General features: G+C 42.5%; 1 protein-coding gene across 1 annotated transcript in view; it reads left to right on the top strand.

The window, feature by feature from the left end:
* The first annotated feature begins 4,143 nt into the window (after positions 1 to 4,143).
* TANC1 (tetratricopeptide repeat, ankyrin repeat and coiled-coil containing 1) overlaps positions 4,144 to 21,650 on the top strand; it is a 29,912-nt gene continuing 12,405 nt past the window's right edge. The window contains exons 1-11 of the mRNA XM_009865550.1: positions 4,144 to 4,261; positions 4,958 to 5,215; positions 10,380 to 10,505; positions 11,212 to 11,493; positions 12,320 to 12,471; positions 14,573 to 14,804; positions 15,896 to 16,062; positions 17,636 to 18,243; positions 19,593 to 19,701; positions 19,918 to 20,040; positions 20,901 to 21,137. Of these exons, the coding sequence (XP_009863852.1) occupies positions 4,144 to 4,261; positions 4,958 to 5,215; positions 10,380 to 10,505; positions 11,212 to 11,493; positions 12,320 to 12,471; positions 14,573 to 14,804; positions 15,896 to 16,062; positions 17,636 to 18,243; positions 19,593 to 19,701; positions 19,918 to 20,040; positions 20,901 to 21,137 (2,412 nt within the window). The remainder of the gene's footprint in view (positions 4,262 to 4,957; positions 5,216 to 10,379; positions 10,506 to 11,211; positions 11,494 to 12,319; positions 12,472 to 14,572; positions 14,805 to 15,895; positions 16,063 to 17,635; positions 18,244 to 19,592; positions 19,702 to 19,917; positions 20,041 to 20,900; positions 21,138 to 21,650) is intronic.

Here is a 21,650-nt window from a genome sequence, read left to right on the forward strand (position 1 = left end):
AAATTTAGAGAGGCTGAAAAATAGAAGCAATTTTAGATTTAAATTCATAGATTTGACAAAGTAAACCTAAAGTGTGCGAACTTCGTACTTTTTTATTTATAACTTTTGTTCATAGAAGGAGTTCTAAGTGAAAGTGGTCTCTGACTGCCATTGAGAATACTCCCGTGATGATAACTGGTTTAGTACTTGCCAAGTAATAATAATAATACATGTTTACATAATGCAGCTGATAACACTTTACTCTGACCCTATAGATGCTCTTGCATTTTATTATAAAGTGAAGTAATTAATAGTCCTAACTTATGTCGTGATAGTATTTTGACTGATCATTTCATAGAATCATTATGGTTGAAAAGGACCTTTAAGATCATCAAGTCCAGCTGTTACCTGACTGTGCCAGGCCGCTTCCAAACCCTGTCCCTGAGCACCACATCTAGATGGCTTTTAAACACATGCAAGGCTGGCGATGCCACCCCTGCCCGGGGCAGCCTGGTCCCAACCCTTTTGGTGCAGAAGCGTCTCCTGCTGTGTAACCGAAAGCTCCCCTGGCCTAACTTGAGGCCATTGCCTCTTGTCCTAAAAGAGATATTCATCATGAGTCAAAAGACTCATTTTTGTAACACTTAAGTACTTCAGATTTAGAAACTGATTTTCTGAACACATGCCATAGTAGATGGGGAAAAGCCGTTGCCGGTGGTTGATCTTGTGTGAGGTGTGATTTTGAGATCGCATCTGTGTTATTGAGCATCTGGCTTTTGAGAACCCCTCTGTGCTTAAGCTTCTTCTGCCTCTGTGGGAGGAGTGTGTGCTGTGAAGTGACTGTTAGGCACTTCTGCTTAGGCCTGTTTCTGAAAAATCGGAGACCTTTGTTAAGGTTTCTCGAAGTGATGTTTCCTTTTATGAAAAGAGGAGTCACGTTGGTTTGGAATACGTAGTTGTCTAGAGATCTAAACCAATATGCTCATTTGTTCAAAGTGCTCTGAAAAACTTGGTTGACTTCACAAAGAGGACTGTAAACTGTTTTGCATGCAGCTTCTGTTCGCTACGTAGCTTCTCTGGTACGTGCTACAGAAGGGGAAAAAGGGCTACTGTTTGTTCATCACATCCTTTGAGCCTCTGTGAAGTACTGCAGCCCACGGGAGGGACGTGTGCATGTCTTATATGTGCCGTGTAATGTCACAGAAGGTGCATTTCTTATGCAGATACTTTATGAAGTCTTGGAATAAATATGTTTACAGTGTCAGTAACACATAGTTCATCGAAGACTATAGAAGCAGCAGCTCGTTTTGTTGTAGGATAGATTCCTTCTTTCCTTCTAGAAAGGCAAGATAATAGCCTGGAGCTCTGTTCTTTAACCTTCTTGAAAAACTGTTCTTCATTAAGAGCTTCCTCTCTCTCAAGTGAACAAATGTAGATACTGATAGGAACCTGCTTTTTTTTTTCCAAACATGCTTTGCAAGCTTGAAGTATTCTGTGAGTGTGTCCATGTTCTAAATGAGATCAGAACTAGCCTCGTGTTTGTTTAAATTAGTACATTGGCACAACAACTACATCATCCATTCTATAATTTCCTAAGTACCAGTATTTTTAAGAAAAAATATTTGAACCCAGTGGTAAAAGTTGCTTTTTGAACTAAGGAAAAGGAATGAATTTCAAAAATAGGAGAAACATGAAAATAAGTATTATGCAGGAAGAGGAGAGGATGGTGGAGTTGTGAAATGTATGTGTGTGAGAGCAGGGGTAGGAAAAAAAACAGAGGATAGGAGGGTGGGAGACAACTCCTGCGTAGCTCCTTCTGTCAGGTATGTGTGGTTCATCATCATGGGACCATATGAAAATCGTTTGCTGCGGTTCTGCGGAGCTGTCACTCATATCTCAAATCAAGGAAGGATTTGAACACCCCGTGTCCCTCAGCAACCCATGGCAGCACCCCTTACGTCTGTAAAGGCGTGAAGCCAAGGAAAGAAATAAGAAGCATATCTCTGATAAATGGCCCATGTTTTTGTTTTTTCCAATATAAGTGCATTCAAATTTGTTATTAGTAGTAAATGTGTATTTTAAGTTATGTTTCGCAAGTATATGGTTTTCTCCTGTCTTCTGACAGAGTTTGTCCAGCCATGAAAATAGCTTGCTCTTTCGTCCTGCTTCTGTGGGCTTCTGTTGTATTTCTTCTCCCACTGTGTTCTCTGGGCCAGCAGACTCTGATGGGAAATCTCTCTTTTCTCCCTTTCCCACTTTTTTACTTATGGTTTGTGTTCATTTCAGTTTTCTGATGTTTTACTGCTATAGTTGAATTCTTCTTTGCTTCTATTGAGTTTGACATAATAGAAGTGGAGGCAGGTCTTAATCTTCAGCAGTGAGCCAAGTAGGAGAAGACTGGGCTGCTGGCCAAAATGTAGGCTTTTTTGGATACTTGCCACTGTTTCGTTATGGAAATCTTGAGCAGCAATATTTCCTGATGCTACATTTCACTCCAGGAGGAGTCATAGATTTAAACACTTCATACTTCAGGAGGAGCCAGATTTTTTTGACGTGATCATAACAATGAAATAGATTTGTCATACGGAAGTACGGTCTAATCTGTGTGCAAAGGTTTATGGCATGCCTGAAAAGCTCTTTTGTCTGTTGCCACTGAAACATATGTCATATATTTGTATTTCTTGCAATACAAGCTCTTGAATTTAAGCATCATATCTTAAATTTCTTGTGAATGTTAAGCTAGGCTCGAAGAATGCAAAGTTGTAGAAGTACCTCATCATCCTGCAAGGCTGAATGACAGAGTTTGGAAGGGAGCTCTAGAGATCCCCCAGTGCCACCCCCTGCCAGAGCAGGGTCACCCAGGGCAGCCACACAGGAACGTGTCCAGGTGGGTTTGAAAGTCTCCAGAGCAGGAGACTCCACACCCTCTCTGGGCAGCCTGGGCCAGGGCTCCGGCACCCGCACAGCACAGGAGTATTTTCTTGTGTTTAGACTGACCCTCCTGTTTCCATGCTTGTGCCCATTGCTGCCTGTCCTGGGCACTGCTGAAAAGAGCCTGGCCCCATCCTCCTGACACCCCCCTTTAGAGATTTACAAGCACTGATGAGATCCCCCCTCAGCCTCCCCTCCTCCACACAGTGCAGCTGATGTGAGAGAAGAGCTGGCGATGCTTCTGCCTGGACAAGCCCCCGAGTTCTAAGCAGCGGTCCTCGCATTTGCATTTTGGTAGTGGTCTGAGGTGCTGACATGTCTTACTTCATGATTTGGTCTGCTGAATTTGGAATTACCACATATATACCTTTAACATTTAACATGTTAGCTTGGGGAGGACCCACACTTCACATAGATACTATAATTTGAACTGGCATTGATTCTTTATTTTTTTTTTATCCTGATGCCCTTTCATCCAATTTTGTATTTTACTCTGTTGCCTTCAAGTGTTCAAAATACGTTGAGTCTTGGTTCAACCTCTAATAAATATTTGTAATTTAGTTGTTTTGTGAGAGTTTAATGTAAGTACTGAAAACCTTTTAAATGAAATGGAGTAATTTCACTATGAAGCGTAACAAAAACCGCTATGTATTTGCAAAGTGCTCTTACATGAGCACATTAGCATAGTTTTCTCAAACATTGCTCAAGTATGTCTTTAGAAGTATAAATCCTTCACGCCTTCAGTTGTTGCAGGAGGCCTTGACTGACTACAGTCTTGAGGCACTGAGATGCTCTCTAATAACCCTCAGCCACCAGGATGGACTCTTTGGAGCTCTCTGGCTAACGCCGCCGGTGTTCTCTCAGCTTCCCCCGAGGGAGTCGCTGCAGCAGTGGAAAGCTGCTGTTCAGTAACGCAGCATCCAAAACCACCTCCGTGGTCTCGAGTTGTGGGGTAGCTGGGGATTTGTCTAGCTGTGTGTTGGTTGTTTTGCGGCCTCTGAAGGTTTCACTGCGAGAAAAGGGTGTCTTACTGCCAAGAGGTTTCGCAAAGTATTGAGAAATTATTTGTAAATGTTTTCTGGCTGGTTTTTAATGACATCAGAAACAAGCAAACAAAAGCCTTTATGTGAGCCTCTTATTTACTTTATACTGCACTGCACTTAAAAAACCGGAATCAGAATGTTTCATGGAATTGGAGATGTTGTTCCTGTGCTCTGCGGGGTCTGCGCGCACATGGAGCTGGCCCTGTGCGCTCTCACTGACCCTGAAGGGCAGCAGGTGCTTAACAAAGAAGTGGGCTATAGCTCAGGAGCTGGGAGCTTCCTCTCCAGAGGAGTTTGCCAGCATGCGAGTGCAGGCTGCTTGCCATCCCAGTGACGCTGAGCTGTCTGGTTTAGGTGACCTAGATCACTGAACACTGGATTTTTACGGTTTATGCTTCACAATATACAGAATGTTTGGTCACAAGTGGGCTTGTGGAAAGCCTTCCAACTTTGGAAGAACTGCGTAAGTTTTTTCAGATAACTGAGTTTTGAATTCTTTTTGTGAAATAGTAGTTTTGAAAAAGTGAATTTTAAAAAGATGCATTTAATTATTTTTTTCTAGATGCTATTTTTACTTGTTAGTGAGCTTGTCTCTGTGTTTAAAGAATGGTTTGAAAATTTGCAAGATACATTATAGAATTTTAATTTCTAAAAGAACTTGAAATGTTTTGGTGAAGTAGTAGGTTCTTCCTATAAAGTCGTAAATGTTTTGGTGGTTAGTTTTGTGGTTTGGGTTTTGTTTTTCTTTCCCCTCAGCAGAAATTACATAAATCTAAAGATACATCTGGATTCTTCAGATCATTTGCTTGCCTCCTTTCTGAGGTGTTTTCTTACTCTTTTAGATTAATAATATTACTTACATTTAAGAAAGTATCAGGTGAAAAAATAATTGAGTATCTGCTAGCCCAAAATGCCGTTTGAATATGAAAATTATAAGACCTATTAACGTGAGTGCACCATTTTCCTGTCATGTGTGCTTTAGCTGTTTCTTTTTCCTTTTTCAGCAACTATAACAAGTTCATCAGAAAATGATGATCGTAGTGGATCCAGTTTGGAATGGAGCAAGGATGGGAGTCTCAGAGCTGGAAAACATCAAGGGATTAGTCATGATCGAAGAACAGATAATTGTTCGCCAGTTGCAGAAGAGGAGGCTGTTGGATCTTCTGAGAACTTGCCAAAAGAAGTACCAGTGGGAGAGGGTCCCGTTCCTTATGCTCAAAATTCTGGCTCTTTAATAATGCCTCGTCCAAACTCTGTTGCAGGTAAAGTCCCGAGGTAGAAAAAATTATGTTTTTCATGATAAGGCATTCATTCAAGTTACGTTGTTAGTGTGAATGTATTCTTACAGGACAAAGAGAAGACAGCAGAAGTTCTAAACTCACTGGATAAGCGTTACCTAGGTTGTTTAAAATCGTCACACAGTTTTTAGTAATTATTGCTTAGGTCAGGACTTCTTAACACATCAGTCATTGTGAAACAGACAAATCTCAGACTTGAAATCTATTAGTAGAGCCCTCCAAAGTCACACAGAATCACAGAATCACAGAATGTTAGGGACTGGAAGGGACCTCAAAAGATCATCTAGTCCAGTCCCCCCGCCGGAGCAGGAACACCCAGACGATGTTACACAGGAAGGCATCCAGGCGGGTTTTGAATGTCTCCAGAGAAGGAGACTCCACCACCTCCCTGGGCAGCCTGTTCCAGTGTTCTGTTACCCTTACTGAGAAGAAGTTTCGTCTCAAATTTAGGTGGAACCTCTTGTGTTCCAGTTTAAACCCATTACCCCTCGTCCTACCATTGGTTGTCACCGAGAAGAGCCTTGCTCCATCCTCGTGACACTCACCCCTTACATATTTATAAACATTAATTAGGTCACCCCTCAGTCTCCTCTTCTCCAAACTAAAGAGACCCAGCTCCCTCAGCCTTTCCTCATAAGGGAGGTGCTGCACTCCCTTAATCATCTTGGTTGCTCTACGCTGGACTGTCCAGCAGTTCCTTATCCTTCTTAAACTGAGGGGCCCAGAACTGGGCACAATATTCCAGATGTGGTCTCACCAGTGCAGAGTAGAGAGGAAGGAGAACCTCTCGTGACCTACTAACCACCCCCCTTCTAATACAGTAATGGGCAATTGACTTACCTAAACGTAACCCCCCAGCAAAGCATGGGTGCTGTGCACGTGGCGCTAGGCTTAGCGGACTAAAAATTTTAAGTTAAAAACTTGGTAAATGCAGAGTGAAGAAAACATCAGCAATGAGGTTAGGGCTTGGGCATTGGTGGTTCCTAGAGGGAAGAGGGGAGGGTGTTATACTTCTTTCCAGCTAGAAAATGTTATCAGTAAAAGGGAGCATTTTTAGTATAAAAGATGAAACAAATATTGATGTGTGGCATTTTCTTAGTATGAGAAGATGTATAGGGGAACTATTGCTAGTAAAGTGACTTTTGAAATTGTCGGTGGCAAAATTTTGACAAAGGTCATGTTAGCAGTTCTGGTGAGAATCCTGTAAGTTCTGACAACGCCCATTTACGTTTTGGAAGGTTTATAGATTGTAATTTCAGCACTAGTTCTGCGTTTTCGTTGTGAAGTATATAATGGGTTCACTCACACAAAGGAAGCATATGATGTGTTTATTTTAGAAGAGTTCAACAAATTGTAATATATTGAATTTGCAACAGAAAAAGACACTAATGTGCAGCTCAGGAAATAGTATCGAGGACTTAGGACTTGTCTTTAAGAGCTAAAATCCAAAGCTTTTAAAAAACCCATAGTCCTACATTTAGAATGCTTCATGAAAGATACTGAAGCATACACTGCAGTCTTACTAGAGATCATTTGAGGTTTTAAAATACCATGAAAGTTATTAGCACATTGTTTCAAAATTCTGCAGTTGAAGGATTATTTTACAGCAACACATAATGATACAAATACAATAATGCCCAGGTTCACAGGGAGAGAGGGAGAGTCCATGGTTCTCTATGAAACTGCTGTTTTCACAGCACAAAGCTTTCTGGCTTCCTGCTCCGTGCATTCATTAGAATCATCCCATTGACAAAAGCAAATGTCTTCAGTGACAGCAGCAAACAATCACAATGAATTTTCATGTCTCTACCTGTTTTACATAGTTAGAAAATTACAGATTCTGACTCTGCTTTGAAAACAGCTTGACCTATCTGCAATTTGGCTGTTAAATGAACTGAGTTATAGTTTTATAGTGCTGAAAAGTTAATGCTCTGTACAGATTGTGCCATGTCAAAGGAAATGTAGTATCCTGATCTCCAATGTTCTGCTGTCTGATAGTGGAGAGATTTTGACTACAGATTTTTGTGAGATCTCGTGTGCTTTTAAAGTTGTAAATGATGGTTTTCTGGCTTTTGAAAGCCAGTGTTATATATTTCTCTTTAAAAACTGTATGCTTGTGCTACGCATGCCAGAAATTGAATAATTAATCTGCAGTATCCATTGCAGATAAGGGTAATGGAAGAAGTTTTTCCTGGATGAACTTGGGATTGGAAGTTGCCACACCTCCAATCCCTGCTAGAAGAGCAGGAGTGTTGTTTTAGGAATCACTGACTTGTGTCTTGCTGTTACTGCTTCTGCTTCTATTACGTCTCACTTCCTGTTTTGGAGTTTTGACATTGACCACAACCGTGCCATACTCCTGCTTTTCCTTTTATCTTACATTACTGTCTTCTGAAGAAAACTTGGTAGTTCATGAACGTGACGAAGATGATATTCCAACTCTGCACCATATGTCAAGCTCATGTTCTGCCCCAGTTATCAGCTGGAGCATTTGAATTGCTTGCGTGTGATTGGTGGTTTTTCCATGTGATAGATCTACATGTTTGTTTAAAACTAGTGTCTTTTGAGGATGGACACTAGTTTTGCTGACTCTAGGACATGACGGGAGGAAGCAGCAACCACCTTCCTATCATGGATGTTACAGCACTACTGCATGAATCTCGGGGAATTTCTCTCTGAACTAAATGGCTTTGTTGCCAAAGAGGACTGCGCTTCCCTTGTTACAGCGATCTGAAGTGCAGATCCTCAGTTTTTAGTTTTCACTTCTTAGAGACTTAGGAGTTTTCCAAGTGTTAGAAAAGCATAGACTACTCCAGGTGGCAAGGGACCCCTGGAGGTTTCTGGCCCACTGTCTCACTGGAAGCACATCAAATCAGAGCAGTTTGTTCAGGGCCTTGTTTAGCTGGGTATTGATTAAGTACAGGGATGAATATTTCCCCCCATGCCATCGAGGAGCTTGTTTCTGTATCCTGTTTTTTTCCCTTTATATCTAGTGTGTGTTTCCTGCGTTCCAAACAGTGTTTGTTGCCTGACACGCTGTTACTGTGGCCCTCCAAGAGGAGTCCGATTGTGTCCTCCTATTGGGTGAAGAATGACAACAGGCTGCTGCCTTAACCATGTCTGTTCAAAGCTGAGCAAACCCACTTCAAAGCTGACACCTCCCTCCCAGTTTGCAAAGGAATTCTGCCCAACGTCTCATATTTTTGAAGTGACATCCACAGGAGCATTGGCTTTTTTTTTCCTCTGGTCCTTTCTCCAATCTTTAAATTCTTTCATTTCATTGCTCTGGTATTCATCAGTTGCATTCAGGATTTTTTTTGTTGCTGTAGATTTGGGCTGGACTTTAATGTTCAGGCTGGACTTTAATTTTCAGCTGGACTTCTGCCACTTTAGTACCAAGTGCCTTGTGCATCCCACTGCAGGCCCTGTTCACGTCTTGGACCTGTAGTTCCGAGTTCCCTGATACTCAGTTAATGCTCGGGAATCTTGTGCTGGGGATCCCGGAGCTGGACACAATACTGCAGGTGTGTCTTCCCAGTGCTGAGCAGAGGAGAATTGCCTTCCTTAACCTGCCTGACACACTCTTCCTAACGCAGCCTAGGGTGCTGCTGGCTGCCTTTGCCACGAGGGTGCATTACAGTCTTGTGGTGAGCTTGCTTACCACTGGGACCCCAGGATCTTCTGTACTGCTGCTTTCCAGCCAGACAGCCCCCACTGTGTACTGATGCCTGGGGTTACTCCTCGGCTGGAGAACTTCACATTTCCCGTGGTTGAACTTCATGAGATTGCACTCAGTGCCATTCTCCAGCCTCTCAAGGTCCCTCGGAATGCAGCTCAATCATCCTCCCAGTTTGCTATCAGCTTCAAACATGGTTGCACTCTGTCCCATCATGTGGGTCATAAATGAAGATGTTGGGACCCCATGGTGACTGCTGGAGTACACCACTAGTGAGGTCCCTCCAGCTGGACTGCGTGCCACTGATCGCACCCTCTGTCCCCATCCATGCGGCCAGTTTTGGGCCCACCTCACCGTGCACATGTGTAACCTGTGCTTCATCAACTTGTCCATGACAGTGTTACAGGAGGCAGTGTCAGAAGCCTTGCCAAAGTCAGAGTAGACAACATCCATCCGCCACAAAGCCCCATCCAGCTCATGTTCAGCTCCTTGCTTATCCATGGGGGCCTCCTGCCAGACCTGCTTCACTTCCTGCTTGCCAGGATGGCCCTTTCTTGAGCCTGCAGGAGGTTATTCTTGTGTCAGCCAGCTCTTCTGGATCCTTCTTCTCTCCAGAACTACATGGCAGGGGATTCTGCCAAGCAGAGCTCTGAAGCAGCTCCTGCTTTTCGCTCTACTGTCTCGTATTAGGATCCTGAACTCCACCGTCCCATGGTCGCTGCAGCCAGGACTGCCCACAGATTTCACACCCATGACAAGTTCTTCCTTGTTTGTATGGGATCCAGCAGAGCATCTTTCATTTTTGGCTTCTCAGTTGTCTCTGTCAGGAAGTTGTTGTCAGTGCACTCCAGAAATATGAATTGCTTACGCCCTGCTGTGTTGGCCCTCCAACAGATGGAAGATTTTGGATTTGATACCAGTTTGAAAACTGCTTTTTAAAACGTGAATATTCATTTTGTTCATTTCTGGTGAGAAAGTATATATCACTGATGTAACTTGGCAGAGAAGTTCTCTGGATTTTCAGTTCTTCCTTTGTATAGCTATCATTTTTGGTTTAAAAATTGAATAAAAAAATGCTATCTAGAATTCTGTAGCATTCAACACAAAAAGAATATAGATATTTTCTCACAGATAGTGTACAAGTAGCTAATATCTGATACAGTTGTTCTTCTAGTAAAAAAGGAAACCACAGTAACATGAGAAATGTTTAGCATGTGAGGAAATTAAGGCAGACGTGAGAGCCATCTGAAGGGGGAAAAATCCACCAAAACCATTGGTGAACTTGATTGAAACGCACTTCGTAAATGTTGTAACATGAATTACTTCAACCACTGCCGTTACCTAGAAAGGCTTAAGGTAAGTACTACATTGAGGAAAGAACTGTAATAAGTAGTAGCGTTCTTTGTACCTTATGCCAAGAGAAAAATAAGCTTCAACCCTTTTGTACTCTAGCAACAAGTTCAACCAAACTGGAAGATCTGAGTTATCTGGATGGACAAAGAAATACTCCTTTACGCACTTCAATCCGCTTGCCTTGGCACAACACTGCTGGTGGAAGAGCGCAGCAGGAAAGTAAAGGTATGTGGCTTCACATCAGCATCTGTTCTTCAGGAGTTTCGTGCTGTGGGTATTCTGTGATCTTTGTAAATGCTGGCCCAAGTGTTTAATCTGGAGTGCTCCTGACAGGTTTAGAAACTGAACGTATGGCTTTTAATAAGAAATCAGTATGTTGTTTATCTATGTGTGCATGGTCAGCACAGTGGAGATCACATGAATCTCCATATTTATAGTACTGGTGTTCAGGAGCTGTACTGAATATTTTCTCATCTGTCAGGTTTTATCATGTGACGTGCTACAACTTCAGAAATAGTGTGCTGAATTTAAAATCTTCAAGAGGCTGTCATTAGAATTCTGTTTTAGGAGGAAAACTGATCTTGGTACCTTTTTCTCTTCGAAGAAAACTATTGGATTCTGCAACTTACTAACTCAAGTTCAATTGTGAAAAAAAAACCAACAAACACCAAACAAAAAACCAAAACAAAAAAACTCCAAAACTCAAATTATATTTGTAACTTCTCTCCTCTAGAATTTAACTCATGGGAATTATGGAGGTGACCTGAATGGGGCAAATAAGGCTTTATTATTTCCATGATGAAAGCTCTAAAACCCCTGTTTATGAGGACTGTTAACAAGGTCGCTGAATGCAGTGATGTACTGAGATAGTGCTGGTTTATTGCATGTTGAGTTCTTCTAATAAACTTTTCTCCCTACCACCTGTTCTCAGCTCGTTTCATCCCCTATAAGCCTCAGGACATCCTGCGGAAGCCGCTATTGTTTGAAGTGCCAAGCATAACAACAGATTCGGTGTTTGTTGGAAGAGAGTGGCTATTTCACGCGATTGAAGAAGCACTGAAGAGTCCCGACCCAGCGGAGAGCAGGGGAGCGGTCATTACAGGAAATGTGGGGTTTGGGAAGACTGCAGTGATTTCACGGCTGGTGGCGCTTAGCTGCCATGGAAGTCGCATGAGGCAAATAGCTTCAAACAGCTCTAATTCATCCCCCAAAAGTACGTTCCTCTTCTGAGTCAATGGTTGAGTAATTGTACTGTGATGACAAGACTCAAAGGTTGTTCACTTTTTCGGCTGAAGGTAGTCAGGCCTCATCGACTCTGCAGCAAATACTTGTTTCCTTCAGTGAGGAAAGGACACTTAAAAATGTAATACAGCATAGGCCGAGCCCATCCAAGAGGTGGTAGAATAGAGACAATACATAGAATCTATTCCTCATTTCAGGCAATGTGTACCCTCGACTTGGTGGGAAGCGTGTCTGTAGTAGCTTGTTCTCCCACACGTTTGGAAAGAGCAATGATGAGTTTCTTCCCTGCTGTGTACCACACACTTTTCAGTGCCAGGTGTTTTCTGTCGAATTTTAGTGCAGGCAAGAGCAAAGCTGTGGAGAAACCTATTCTATCTTCTACTGGAATCTGTAGAATTCTGTCACCTGGCTGGTCCCATGCCTGTGGTAAATGGAAGGATGCTGTGCCTGTCCCTACTGCTGCTTCCCCTGCTGACAATAATAATAGTAATACCTTAGATTTCCCAAGAGTTCAGTTGTATAATAACTGTTAGTTTAAATGAGTCATGACATATGTAATTTTCATAAGGAAACTCTTGATTTTGCTTTCAGTAATTCTGTAGTTTTGATCTAGCAGTCAGTTGTTTTAAAATGGTAAAGTTGCAAATGTGTGCCTCTATTACTCAGACTAGTTGCAGGCACTTTTTTAATGCTGTTGTTCAGGTTTTAATTTTTATTCTAGCAGTAAAAATATTCCATGTTGTTTTCTGCTATCGCCAACTTAGGTCTCTTTTGTGTTTGTTTTCTTTGATAAACAGGTGGTGACTCCTGTCAGGAGATTCCCTTGAGTCAGTTACCCCCATCTGCTCTTCCAGCGAGCAGCACCAACACAACGAAGACTCTGAATTGCCCTGGTACTCCTGAATACCAGAACCCAGCAGGTGATTGTGTGCGACGCCTTGCTTCGAAGGTGCGTGCTCACCTACTAACAGGTTTTCGGTGTGTTAGAAACCCTCTGACATGGGGGGAGCTGGGCCGCGAGTGCTGCTGGGTGTGCCAGAGAGCGGGCAGCAGCAGCCTTGGGCATCTCTGGAGGACGCGAGCATTCTGGGCAGGGAGCCTGGCTGCCTGCCTGTCCCACTGCTCCAGTTAGTGCTTGAGTTCTGCTTGGTTCTGTTAAAAGCTTCACATCTGTCTTAGGTTTGTATGGGAGGTTGCAAAAGGGGCTGTGTGTTCTCTACAGGTAAAATGCTTTGGCTGCGTATAATTCATCTATATCCTTAAGGGGCCGGTTAGCTCAGTCAGTTGAGCATGGCGCTAACAGCGCTAAGGTCGCAGGTTCGATTCCCGTTGGAAGGGACCTCAGAGATCATCTGATCCAACCCCCTGCCATGGGCAGGGACACCCTTAACCAGCCCAGGTTGCTCAAGGCCTCCCCCAACCCAGCCTTGAACACCTCCAGGGAGGGGGCAGCCACGGCCTCTCTGGGCAGTCTAGTCCAGAGTCTTGCCACCCTCATGCCGAAGAATTTCTTCCTAAGTTCCAATCTAAGCCAGTTAGCTCAGTCAGTTAGAGCGTGGTGCTGGTAACGCCGAGGCCGCGGGTTCGATCCGTGTTCGGTCCCCATGTGTTGCCTGATCTAGTTGAGAGGCGTCCCTGCCCATGACAGGGAGGTTGGATTAAATGATCTCTGAGGTCCCTTCCAGCCTAGGCCATTCTAGGATTCTGGGATTCTATAAACTTATTCTCTTGTGTTTTACTGTTTGCCTAAGTAGTAAAAATAGTTTAAATAGTTGTGAGGAAAACTGTGGTGGGTTAGGGCTGGGCCGGCCGCTAACACGGACAGACGCTCTCTAACCCCCTCTTCCCTGCCCCCAAATGGGAAGGAGAAGGGAATGAAGCAGAGAGACTTTTGGGTTAGAGAAGAAAAAAAAAAACTACTACAGCTTTAATGAAACAATAATAATAGAAAACAATAGTGGAATGATAAAAGTAAAGAACTATATACAACTATAGATAATAGCCCGATATCAAACCCAGCTCCCTCCCCTGATAGCAAGCACCACTGGTGCTGCAGAGCAGGAGGCACTGGGGAAGCCCCAGGCTCAGCAGCGGCGGGAGCTGGATGGGGAGCTGGATACAGGGAGCTGGATTTGGGAACTCAGGATCCGGATCAAAAGCAGGAGGTCAGATGGAGTCCTCTCTGGACACCGGCCATTGCAGTAAAAGGGCAAAGAAGAAGGGAAAAGGGGGCAAAACTCTCACGATCACTCCATTTATACTAAATATGACGTATATGGGATGGAATACTCTCGTTGGTCACCTGTCCTGTCTATTACCCCCTGGAGGTGCAACCTTTTACTTCCTTGTGACCCCCCTTTACTACCCAGCACCCCCAGCGTGGCACACAAGAGCCAGCAGTGGCCTTTGTTGCTGTAGGAGTAAGTATCAGCAAGAGCCTGTCTGCATCCCAGTCCCAGGCAGTAACTGTAAACGTCAGGTGTTGTCCTTGCCAGTAGCACACACTGTCTGCAAAAACATGCTGCTGACTTCAGAACGTGCAGCCTTTGAGAAGAGACTAAACTGAAAAGTGAAAATCACTAAACAGGACTGGGTTTTTTTCAGCTAAACCCAGGACAAAAACATGAAGTGATTGTTGCAGACTTTAAGGTGATGTGTATTATTTGGAAACAGTGTTGTGAAAGCCATTGAAGTGCAAACTTTTTATTTACTATGAACACCCTGTTTTCTTTGTGCTTTGTTTTTTTTTCAAAGAAACATGACCCATGTTTTGTTTTATTTTTAGGTAATACGCACCTTTGAGTAATACACTCAAAATAAAGCCAGTTGTCTTTGTTTGTTCTATGGGGATGTCTTTAATAGCTGTCTGTCATTTACTTTTGCTTCATGATGATCAGCTCAGTCCTTGGGTCTTTACAGTGCGTGACACAGTTTTGTTAGAAGATATTTTGTAGTTAAAGAGGAATTTAGTAACACTTTGTCATAATTGGACTAACTAGTAACCAGCTTAGATGTTGTAAGGGATAACACTGTTGTTTTTAATTCTCCAGGTCGTCGCTTATCACTACTGTCAAGCTGACAACACATACACGTGTCTTGTCCCAGAATTCGTGCACAGCACTGCAGCTTTACTGTGTCGTTCAAATCAATTAACAGCGTATAGAGATCTCCTGATCAAAGAGCCTCACTTGCAGAGCATGCTCAGCCTGAGATCTTGTGTCCAAGACCCAGCAGCAGCCTTCAAAAGGGGAGTGTTGGAGCCACTTTCAAACCTCAGGAAAGGTAGGTTAAGCAGGAGGTGACTTGGAAACTGAATCTAAACTGCATAAAAAATGAAAAGATGTCTTAAGAATACATATTTTAGTTTTCAAAGAGAAACAAAGCAGAACATTCCTGGAGAAAGGGATTCCGTAATTGTAGTACTTGTTTGTAACAATAATAGGTAGGTTTTGACCAGTTGTTTCATGTTTTAAATAAAGTTCTATGAAATTTATTAAGGACTGTGGAAACTTTACTTTTTTTATTCCTTTTTTCCTTTCCCTCAGAAAACTCAAAGCTAAATTTGTAGCCTGAACTTAGGGCCAGCAGATTTGCATTAAAGAATTTTGTTTTCAGATGCTCTTGAGTTTTTCCATGCTTTTTTGGTTTGTAGTCTTCTGTGCCTAAACACTTGCAAAGTGGATGTGGATTTAGCTAGCTTTTAAAATTGATATGACAGTTTTCCAAGGAAGTATGTCACAAATGATTTTCTTATTTAAAAAAAAATTTGCCAGCTCCCCCTTGAAAGCAGGTGGCCACACAGTGTGTGCCAGCTCAAGCAGGTCCTTGGTCTGTGGCACGCCAGGGCAGGGGATTTGCTGATGTGTGAGCAGAGCGCGTTCACACGTGTCCTATGGAAACTGCTCTGCGCTTCTCGAATTTTTTGACAGTCAACAAAATTCCTGTGAAATCCATTGGCAAATCTTATATTTACCCCTGGAAATTTCGTCCTTAATTAGTATTGCTGGTTTCTGAAGCTGTTGCAGAATAACCTTTTCTCCTCAGAACTGACAGTGTTAACCAATGCCTTTTTGATTTTTGCAAATTACAAACTTTGTTTTTGTTTGGTAAGTCCAATAAAGGATAAGTTTTACATAAATAACTAATCATTGAAAGTAGTATTAATTAGTTGTTTAACTTACATATGTCTTCCTGTATCCATGCATCTCTTATGTTAACAGCCTTTTTAATCTTTTAACATCTGCCATAAAATGTATTTCTGTGCATAATGATAGGTTTTTTAATTTCTTGATGCTCAAAATTTGGAGTTAAATTCTCCTATTGAGCAACATATTTTTATGCTCATCCTTTCCTTTGTTATTTTCATATTTCAGAGCAGAAAATTCCTGAGGATGACTACATAATTTTGATAGATGGTTTAAATGATGCAGAATTTCATAAACCTGATTATGGTGACACACTTTCTTCATTTATCGCAAGCATCATCTGTAAGTTTCCTCCCTGGCTGAAGCTGGTTGTGACTGTAAGAACTAACTTCCAGGTAAATAAGACTTAACTTTTTTCTCACCCACAAAGACTTAAGTGAGCTTTTAGGTTGGTGCAGCTGCATTATTATTATGAAAATACTGAGTTCAGAGGAATTCAGAGTCTCTTGGGGTTTTTTCCTTCCTTCCTTTCTTGTTGCATGTTTATTTACAGAGCACAAATATGATAGTGGAGGCATTTTTGGTTCAAAGCACTTTCTTGAGCATGCTAGTAGAATCTATAGATCATACGAGAAGGGGTGATATCAGAGTATGTTTCCTTGGCCTTCAAGAGTGAAATGGGCAGATGAATGGTTGAAAGCTTAAAAAAATAAAATTAGAACCCCATAATGATTTTCTCTTCCAATGTTTACATGTTGGAGTGTATTTCTGCTGATACTAAGCTCTGGGCCTTCAATTTTTAGGAAGAGATAAGCCACAGTTCCACTGTCTATGTTGATGAAATTGATTTCTGGCCTTATTGCCGCTGATCTCTTTGCACCTCTGTATCTTCTTGCTGCCCCTGAAAAAAATGAGCCTCAAAATTTCTGGTTAAAACATTTTGTCAGAATTAAGCAACTGAGAGATATTTGCAGAAATCCTGAGTGAGTTTAAGGGAGACCATACAGAATTCCTGTTTTTCTGTGCTGGACAGCAATGTTCTGAATGCAGTTTTGGTTTCGTTTCCAGCACTAGTCAGGCTGTTTTAAGATAGTTGCCCTCGGTTCAGTTCAGTTGAAAAAAGACAGTGTGTCTGGTTTGGGCTTTTACCGTGTCTCTGAGATCATACCCTTTATGTGACAGCTCTTGAGACCCAGCTCTGCCAGTGCTGCCTCCTTGCCACTGGGACTAAACATTTAACTGCCTGAGGAGTTTAGTTCTCGATGCAATTTTTTATTTTTATGAAAGGATTTCTGTAGCAGGGGTTGTTTCCTCTCTGTACAAGCGTGTGTCTGTGATCAAAACATCTCACTAGCCTCAAAATTTAGCTTTTTGAAATCTGCATAGCTACTTTAAAGTGAAATAGAGGGTTCCTTTTTGTGTTGCAAAGGCATTAAACCCTTCTGATACATGCTTCTGTGTAAGAAGCTTTAGGACCTTTGAAACTTTGTTTACATAAGCATACGTGTGTTCTGTGTGACATAAACATAAAACCACTGAGGTAAAGCTGTTGGCAGTGTCTGTGCTGTACTTGACACTTGCATTAAACTGAGCGGGGCGGTGGAGGCGTGGGTGGCGCCCTTCTGGTGCGACGTTACTGAAAGATGTAACGAGGAGGAGATTCTTTTCTCTCTTGTTGTTCATGGTATTTATTGATAAATCATTCCTTCCTAATAGATCATTCCTTCTTCCTCCCCCCTCCACAGCCTGTCCTCAGCTCCAACTCTGGTAACTGATTTCTGTTCCTTTCATTTTGATTATTTCTATAGCTTATCCCCTTCAGTTGCCTTGCTGAGTTTGGTCAGGAAAATACTTGAGGCCTTCCTATGAAGGCGGTCTATCTTGTTGTGCCTTCAGTGCTGGACTGCTGTAATATCTGTGTGGTTAGGGGTTTTTCTTACTTTTTTTTCCCCTCTCTCCCCCTCACAGGAAGTAGTAAATTCACTGCCCTTTATTGCAATATCCCTGGACAATTTTCCAGACAACAAGGAAATTCATGATGACTTGAATGCCTATATTCAGTACAGAATTAGTAACAGCCAGGAAATTATAAACAACATATCTTTAAATGGAAAAGCTGATGCAGCTATTATTGGGAAAGTGAGTAACCACCTGATCATGAGAAGCCTGGGATCTTATCTCTATCTGAAACTCACTCTGGATCTTTTCCAAAAAGGTCACTTAGTAATCAAAAGTGCAAGCTACAAGGTTGTTCCAGTGTCTCTCTCAGAACTGTACTTGCTTCAGTGCAACATGAAGTTCATGACAAACTCGGCTTTTGAGCGAGCCCTGCCCATACTAAACGTGGCGCTGGCATCCCTGCACCCTATGACAGATGAGCAGATTTTCCAAGCTATTAATGCAGGCCAGATAAATGGAGAGCAACAATGGGAAGACTTCAGCCAGAGGATGGAAGCCCTGTCATGTTTTCTGATAAAGAGGCGTGACAAAACGCGCATGTTCTGCCATCCTTCCTTCCGGGAATGGCTGGTTTGGAGAGCAGACGGCGAAAATACTGACTTCTTGTGTGAGCCAAGGTAAATGAAACCTACTGTAAATTGTGGTCAAATAACTGCAGTTTTGTTTTATGCAATTGGTTACAACAATTGGTCAGAGGAAAGAGTAGTGTTAAAACACAAGCATGTCCACTTTTTTCCAAAATGAAAACTTGTATATGTTTAGAAGTAGACTTGACCAGAAGTATCAGAGTCTGGAATGCCTAACTGACTTTGTAGAATTTGTGGATTTGCATTTGACTTTGCTACATTCATGGAGAAATGAGAGCACTATGTTTTTATTGATATGGTAAAATTGATGAGAATTATGTGCAGCAGCGCCTTGTCTGTTTATAGTGCAGGAATAGAAGGAACTGATCATTTGGGCTCTCTTAAACATAAAAAAAGTTAAGACATTTTCTTCTATCATTATATCCTCCTGGCCTTATTTGCATCTCACCTTCTTTGGCTTAGAGAGCAAGAATTAGTTAAACTGCGGATGGTAGGCTGTTATTGTACATGCGCTGTCTCACAGTCTGCACCTGCCCTTTTTTCTTATTCTTCAAGGTTTCAGGTTTTTTGTCTTTGCAAAAGAATAAATAACACCAACATTTAAAATTATCACTGATCCAAGACTTCTCTGTGCTTTCAAGTGGATCTAACAAAGCGGCTGAGCAGGTGAAGCTGCCTGGGTTGGGCTCCTGCTGTCTCCGAGCGTGGCAAGCGATGCCCGTGCCCTCACATACCCGACGGGCAGCGCATGCTCCAGCCTTGCCCAGTCTTACTTAAAGCTTCTGGTTTTGAAAAGGCCAGCTCAGGAATTTCTGCAGGTGATGTGAGAAGTCCTCTGCAACTTCATCCCCAGATGAGCAGTCTACTTAGCATGTGGTTAATTGTCCAGTTCCAGTATATAATCTCATTAATGTATAGTATATGATAACTTTATTTTCTGAGGGTTATGCCGTTTCCACTGTTTCCTAGATCACTGGCTGCTGACTTTTATGTAGATGCAGAATTACTAAGTACACTTTTTATCTCAAGTTTCAAAAGGATTCAGATCTTCTCCTAAAATGATCAGGTTTTATCTGAGGTACCTGCAGTTTCTGGCTGTGAGATGGAACAAGACTGAAGGGGAGCAGTGTGAAAATCGGTGTCAGAGCTGCCCTGGTTCCGACTCTCTTGTGAGGTGGCAGGAGAGAAATTTTAGGAATGTGTTTCAGCTCTGAAATTTGCCTTTTTTCTCTTTGTGTCTTTCATTATTGAAAGGATTTCATTTAGATGTAATGGTATCCTTCAGCTGTCTTAACGAAGGTGAGCTATTCTGACAGGCATACAGAGGTGCTAGGATATTCACGGGTTATAAAAGCAGTTCTCTTAATCCTTTTTACTAGGAATGGACATGCTCTACTGGCTTTCATGTTTTCCCGACAAGAGGGAAAGTTAAACCGCCAACAAACTATGGAACTTGGTCACCATATACTTAAAGCTCACATTTTTAAGGTAAAGCTTACAGCGTAATAGGTTTTCTGACCTCTTCATATGACTGTATCCTAGAGATTCTCCTCTGAATTGCTTCTGTGATTTGCTAGAAGCTTATGCAAAGTACTGGGTAGTGCTAACAAAGCGGTTGCGGCTTCTCTTTGTATTGATGAGATGTCGATAGTAATAGGATTTCTAATCCCTTAGAAAGATTTCCTGTTGTATCATTTCTGTCAGGGTCTCAGTAAAAGGACTGGAATTTCTTCCAGTCACCTGCAAGCCTTGTGGGTTGGTTACAGCACTGACGGACTGTCCGCAGCCCTTGCTTCCCTCAGGAACATCTACACGCCCAATGTGAAGGTAAGACAGCAAAGCTCTGCTGGCACGGGAGCGCTTGTCTGCTGCTGCTGCTGCTGTAACTCCGTTGATGAATGCTGAAATTAAGTTTTCTTTATGAGAAGAAACCCCACCACTAAGCATCTGTGGCTGAACTCTTCCTGTACCTTTTTAAGTGGCTGGTAAATGCCAGTTCCATTTTCCTTGCTAGTTGTGATGGAAAGAAAGGTGTAGCTGTGCCCTGTAGCACAGATGAGGGTGTGAACCCCCATTTCAGGGGGTCAGGTGGATCCCCCAAGTTTGCTGGGAAGTCTTGAGCTGTATTTTCTTTACGAGCAAGTACTAAGGGAATTGTAAAAGGGGAAATACTGTGAGAGGGAAGGATGTAAAATGCTGGAACCGTGTGCTGTTATTTGCATCCCTGCCTCATGGATCGAGAAATCAGAGTTGACAAGTTGGGATTTTAGACAACTGCCAAATATTTTGAGTGGAAGTTTGTGTGTACATGCGCAGACATACACACACATGCTCTGGTAAATCTTTTGAGATCTCTTTATATATATTCTGGTTCCCTATCAATGTCTATATCAGTAGAGTCAGTTACACAAATCCGTGGATTAGTAGGATGTCACACAGATGAAACTGTGATGAGAAAGTAGTGAGCTTCAGGGGAGAGGTGAGTCTTCTACTAGACATACATAGTTCAGTAATACAGTAATCTGTTTGCTAGCAGTTTGTTTTAAACTTCCATGTTGCTATATATGCAATAAATTCAATGTCTGCTAATTAAATTTGCAGCAAATACCTGAATCAAGATGTCCAACTCTCTTAATAAATTCAGACAAATCTGAGGGCAAAATTGTTTTGTTTAAATTAAACCTTAGGTGAGTCGGCTGCTCATCTTGGCAGGAGCAAATGTGAATTACAGGACTGAAGTACTAAATAATGCTCCAGTGCTATGTGTTCAGTCGCACCTTGGACATGAAGAAGTGGTCAGCCTTTTACTAGAATTTGGAGCTGCTGTTGATGGAACTTCAGAAAACGGGATGACAGCACTGAGTTACGCAGCTGCGGCAGGTCACATGAACATAGTTTCACTGCTGTGTAAAAAAGGTGCAAAGGTAAGCTGTTGCACAAAGATTGCTATGTTTGCAGCCAAAAAAATCATGCAAAGGCCCAAGAGAACTGTTGCTGATTATTAAGTGTATCATTACCACAGGTGGACTTGGGACAGGGTGGTTGGGGGATCCAGAACATCTGCACAGACTTTCCTGAAGCATTTTCCATGAGCCACTGATCAAACCCCTCTGGCCCTTCTGTTCAGCCAATTGTGGGTCCATCTCGCCACGCACATCAGTAACCTCTCCTTCATCAGCTTGTCCGTGGCTGCGTTAGGGATGTCTGTGCCAGGAGCTTTACTGAAGTCGAGGTAGGCAGCATCCACAGCTCTGCCCTCTCCCACCGAGCCAGTCACCTCAGTGTAGAAGGCTGTCAGGTTGGTTAGGCGTGATTTTCCCCTTGGCAAACCTGTGCTCACTGCTCCCGATCGCTGCCTTGTCCTTCATGGTTTTGGAAATGGTTGCCAGGATTAATTTTTCCGTCACCTTCCCAGCGACTAAGATGAGACTGGTCTG

The sequence above is a fragment of the Apaloderma vittatum genome, unplaced genomic scaffold (genome assembly GCF_000703405.1).
Source record: "Apaloderma vittatum isolate BGI_N311 unplaced genomic scaffold, ASM70340v1 scaffold25532, whole genome shotgun sequence".
Lineage (NCBI taxonomy): Eukaryota > Metazoa > Chordata > Aves > Trogoniformes > Trogonidae > Apaloderma > Apaloderma vittatum.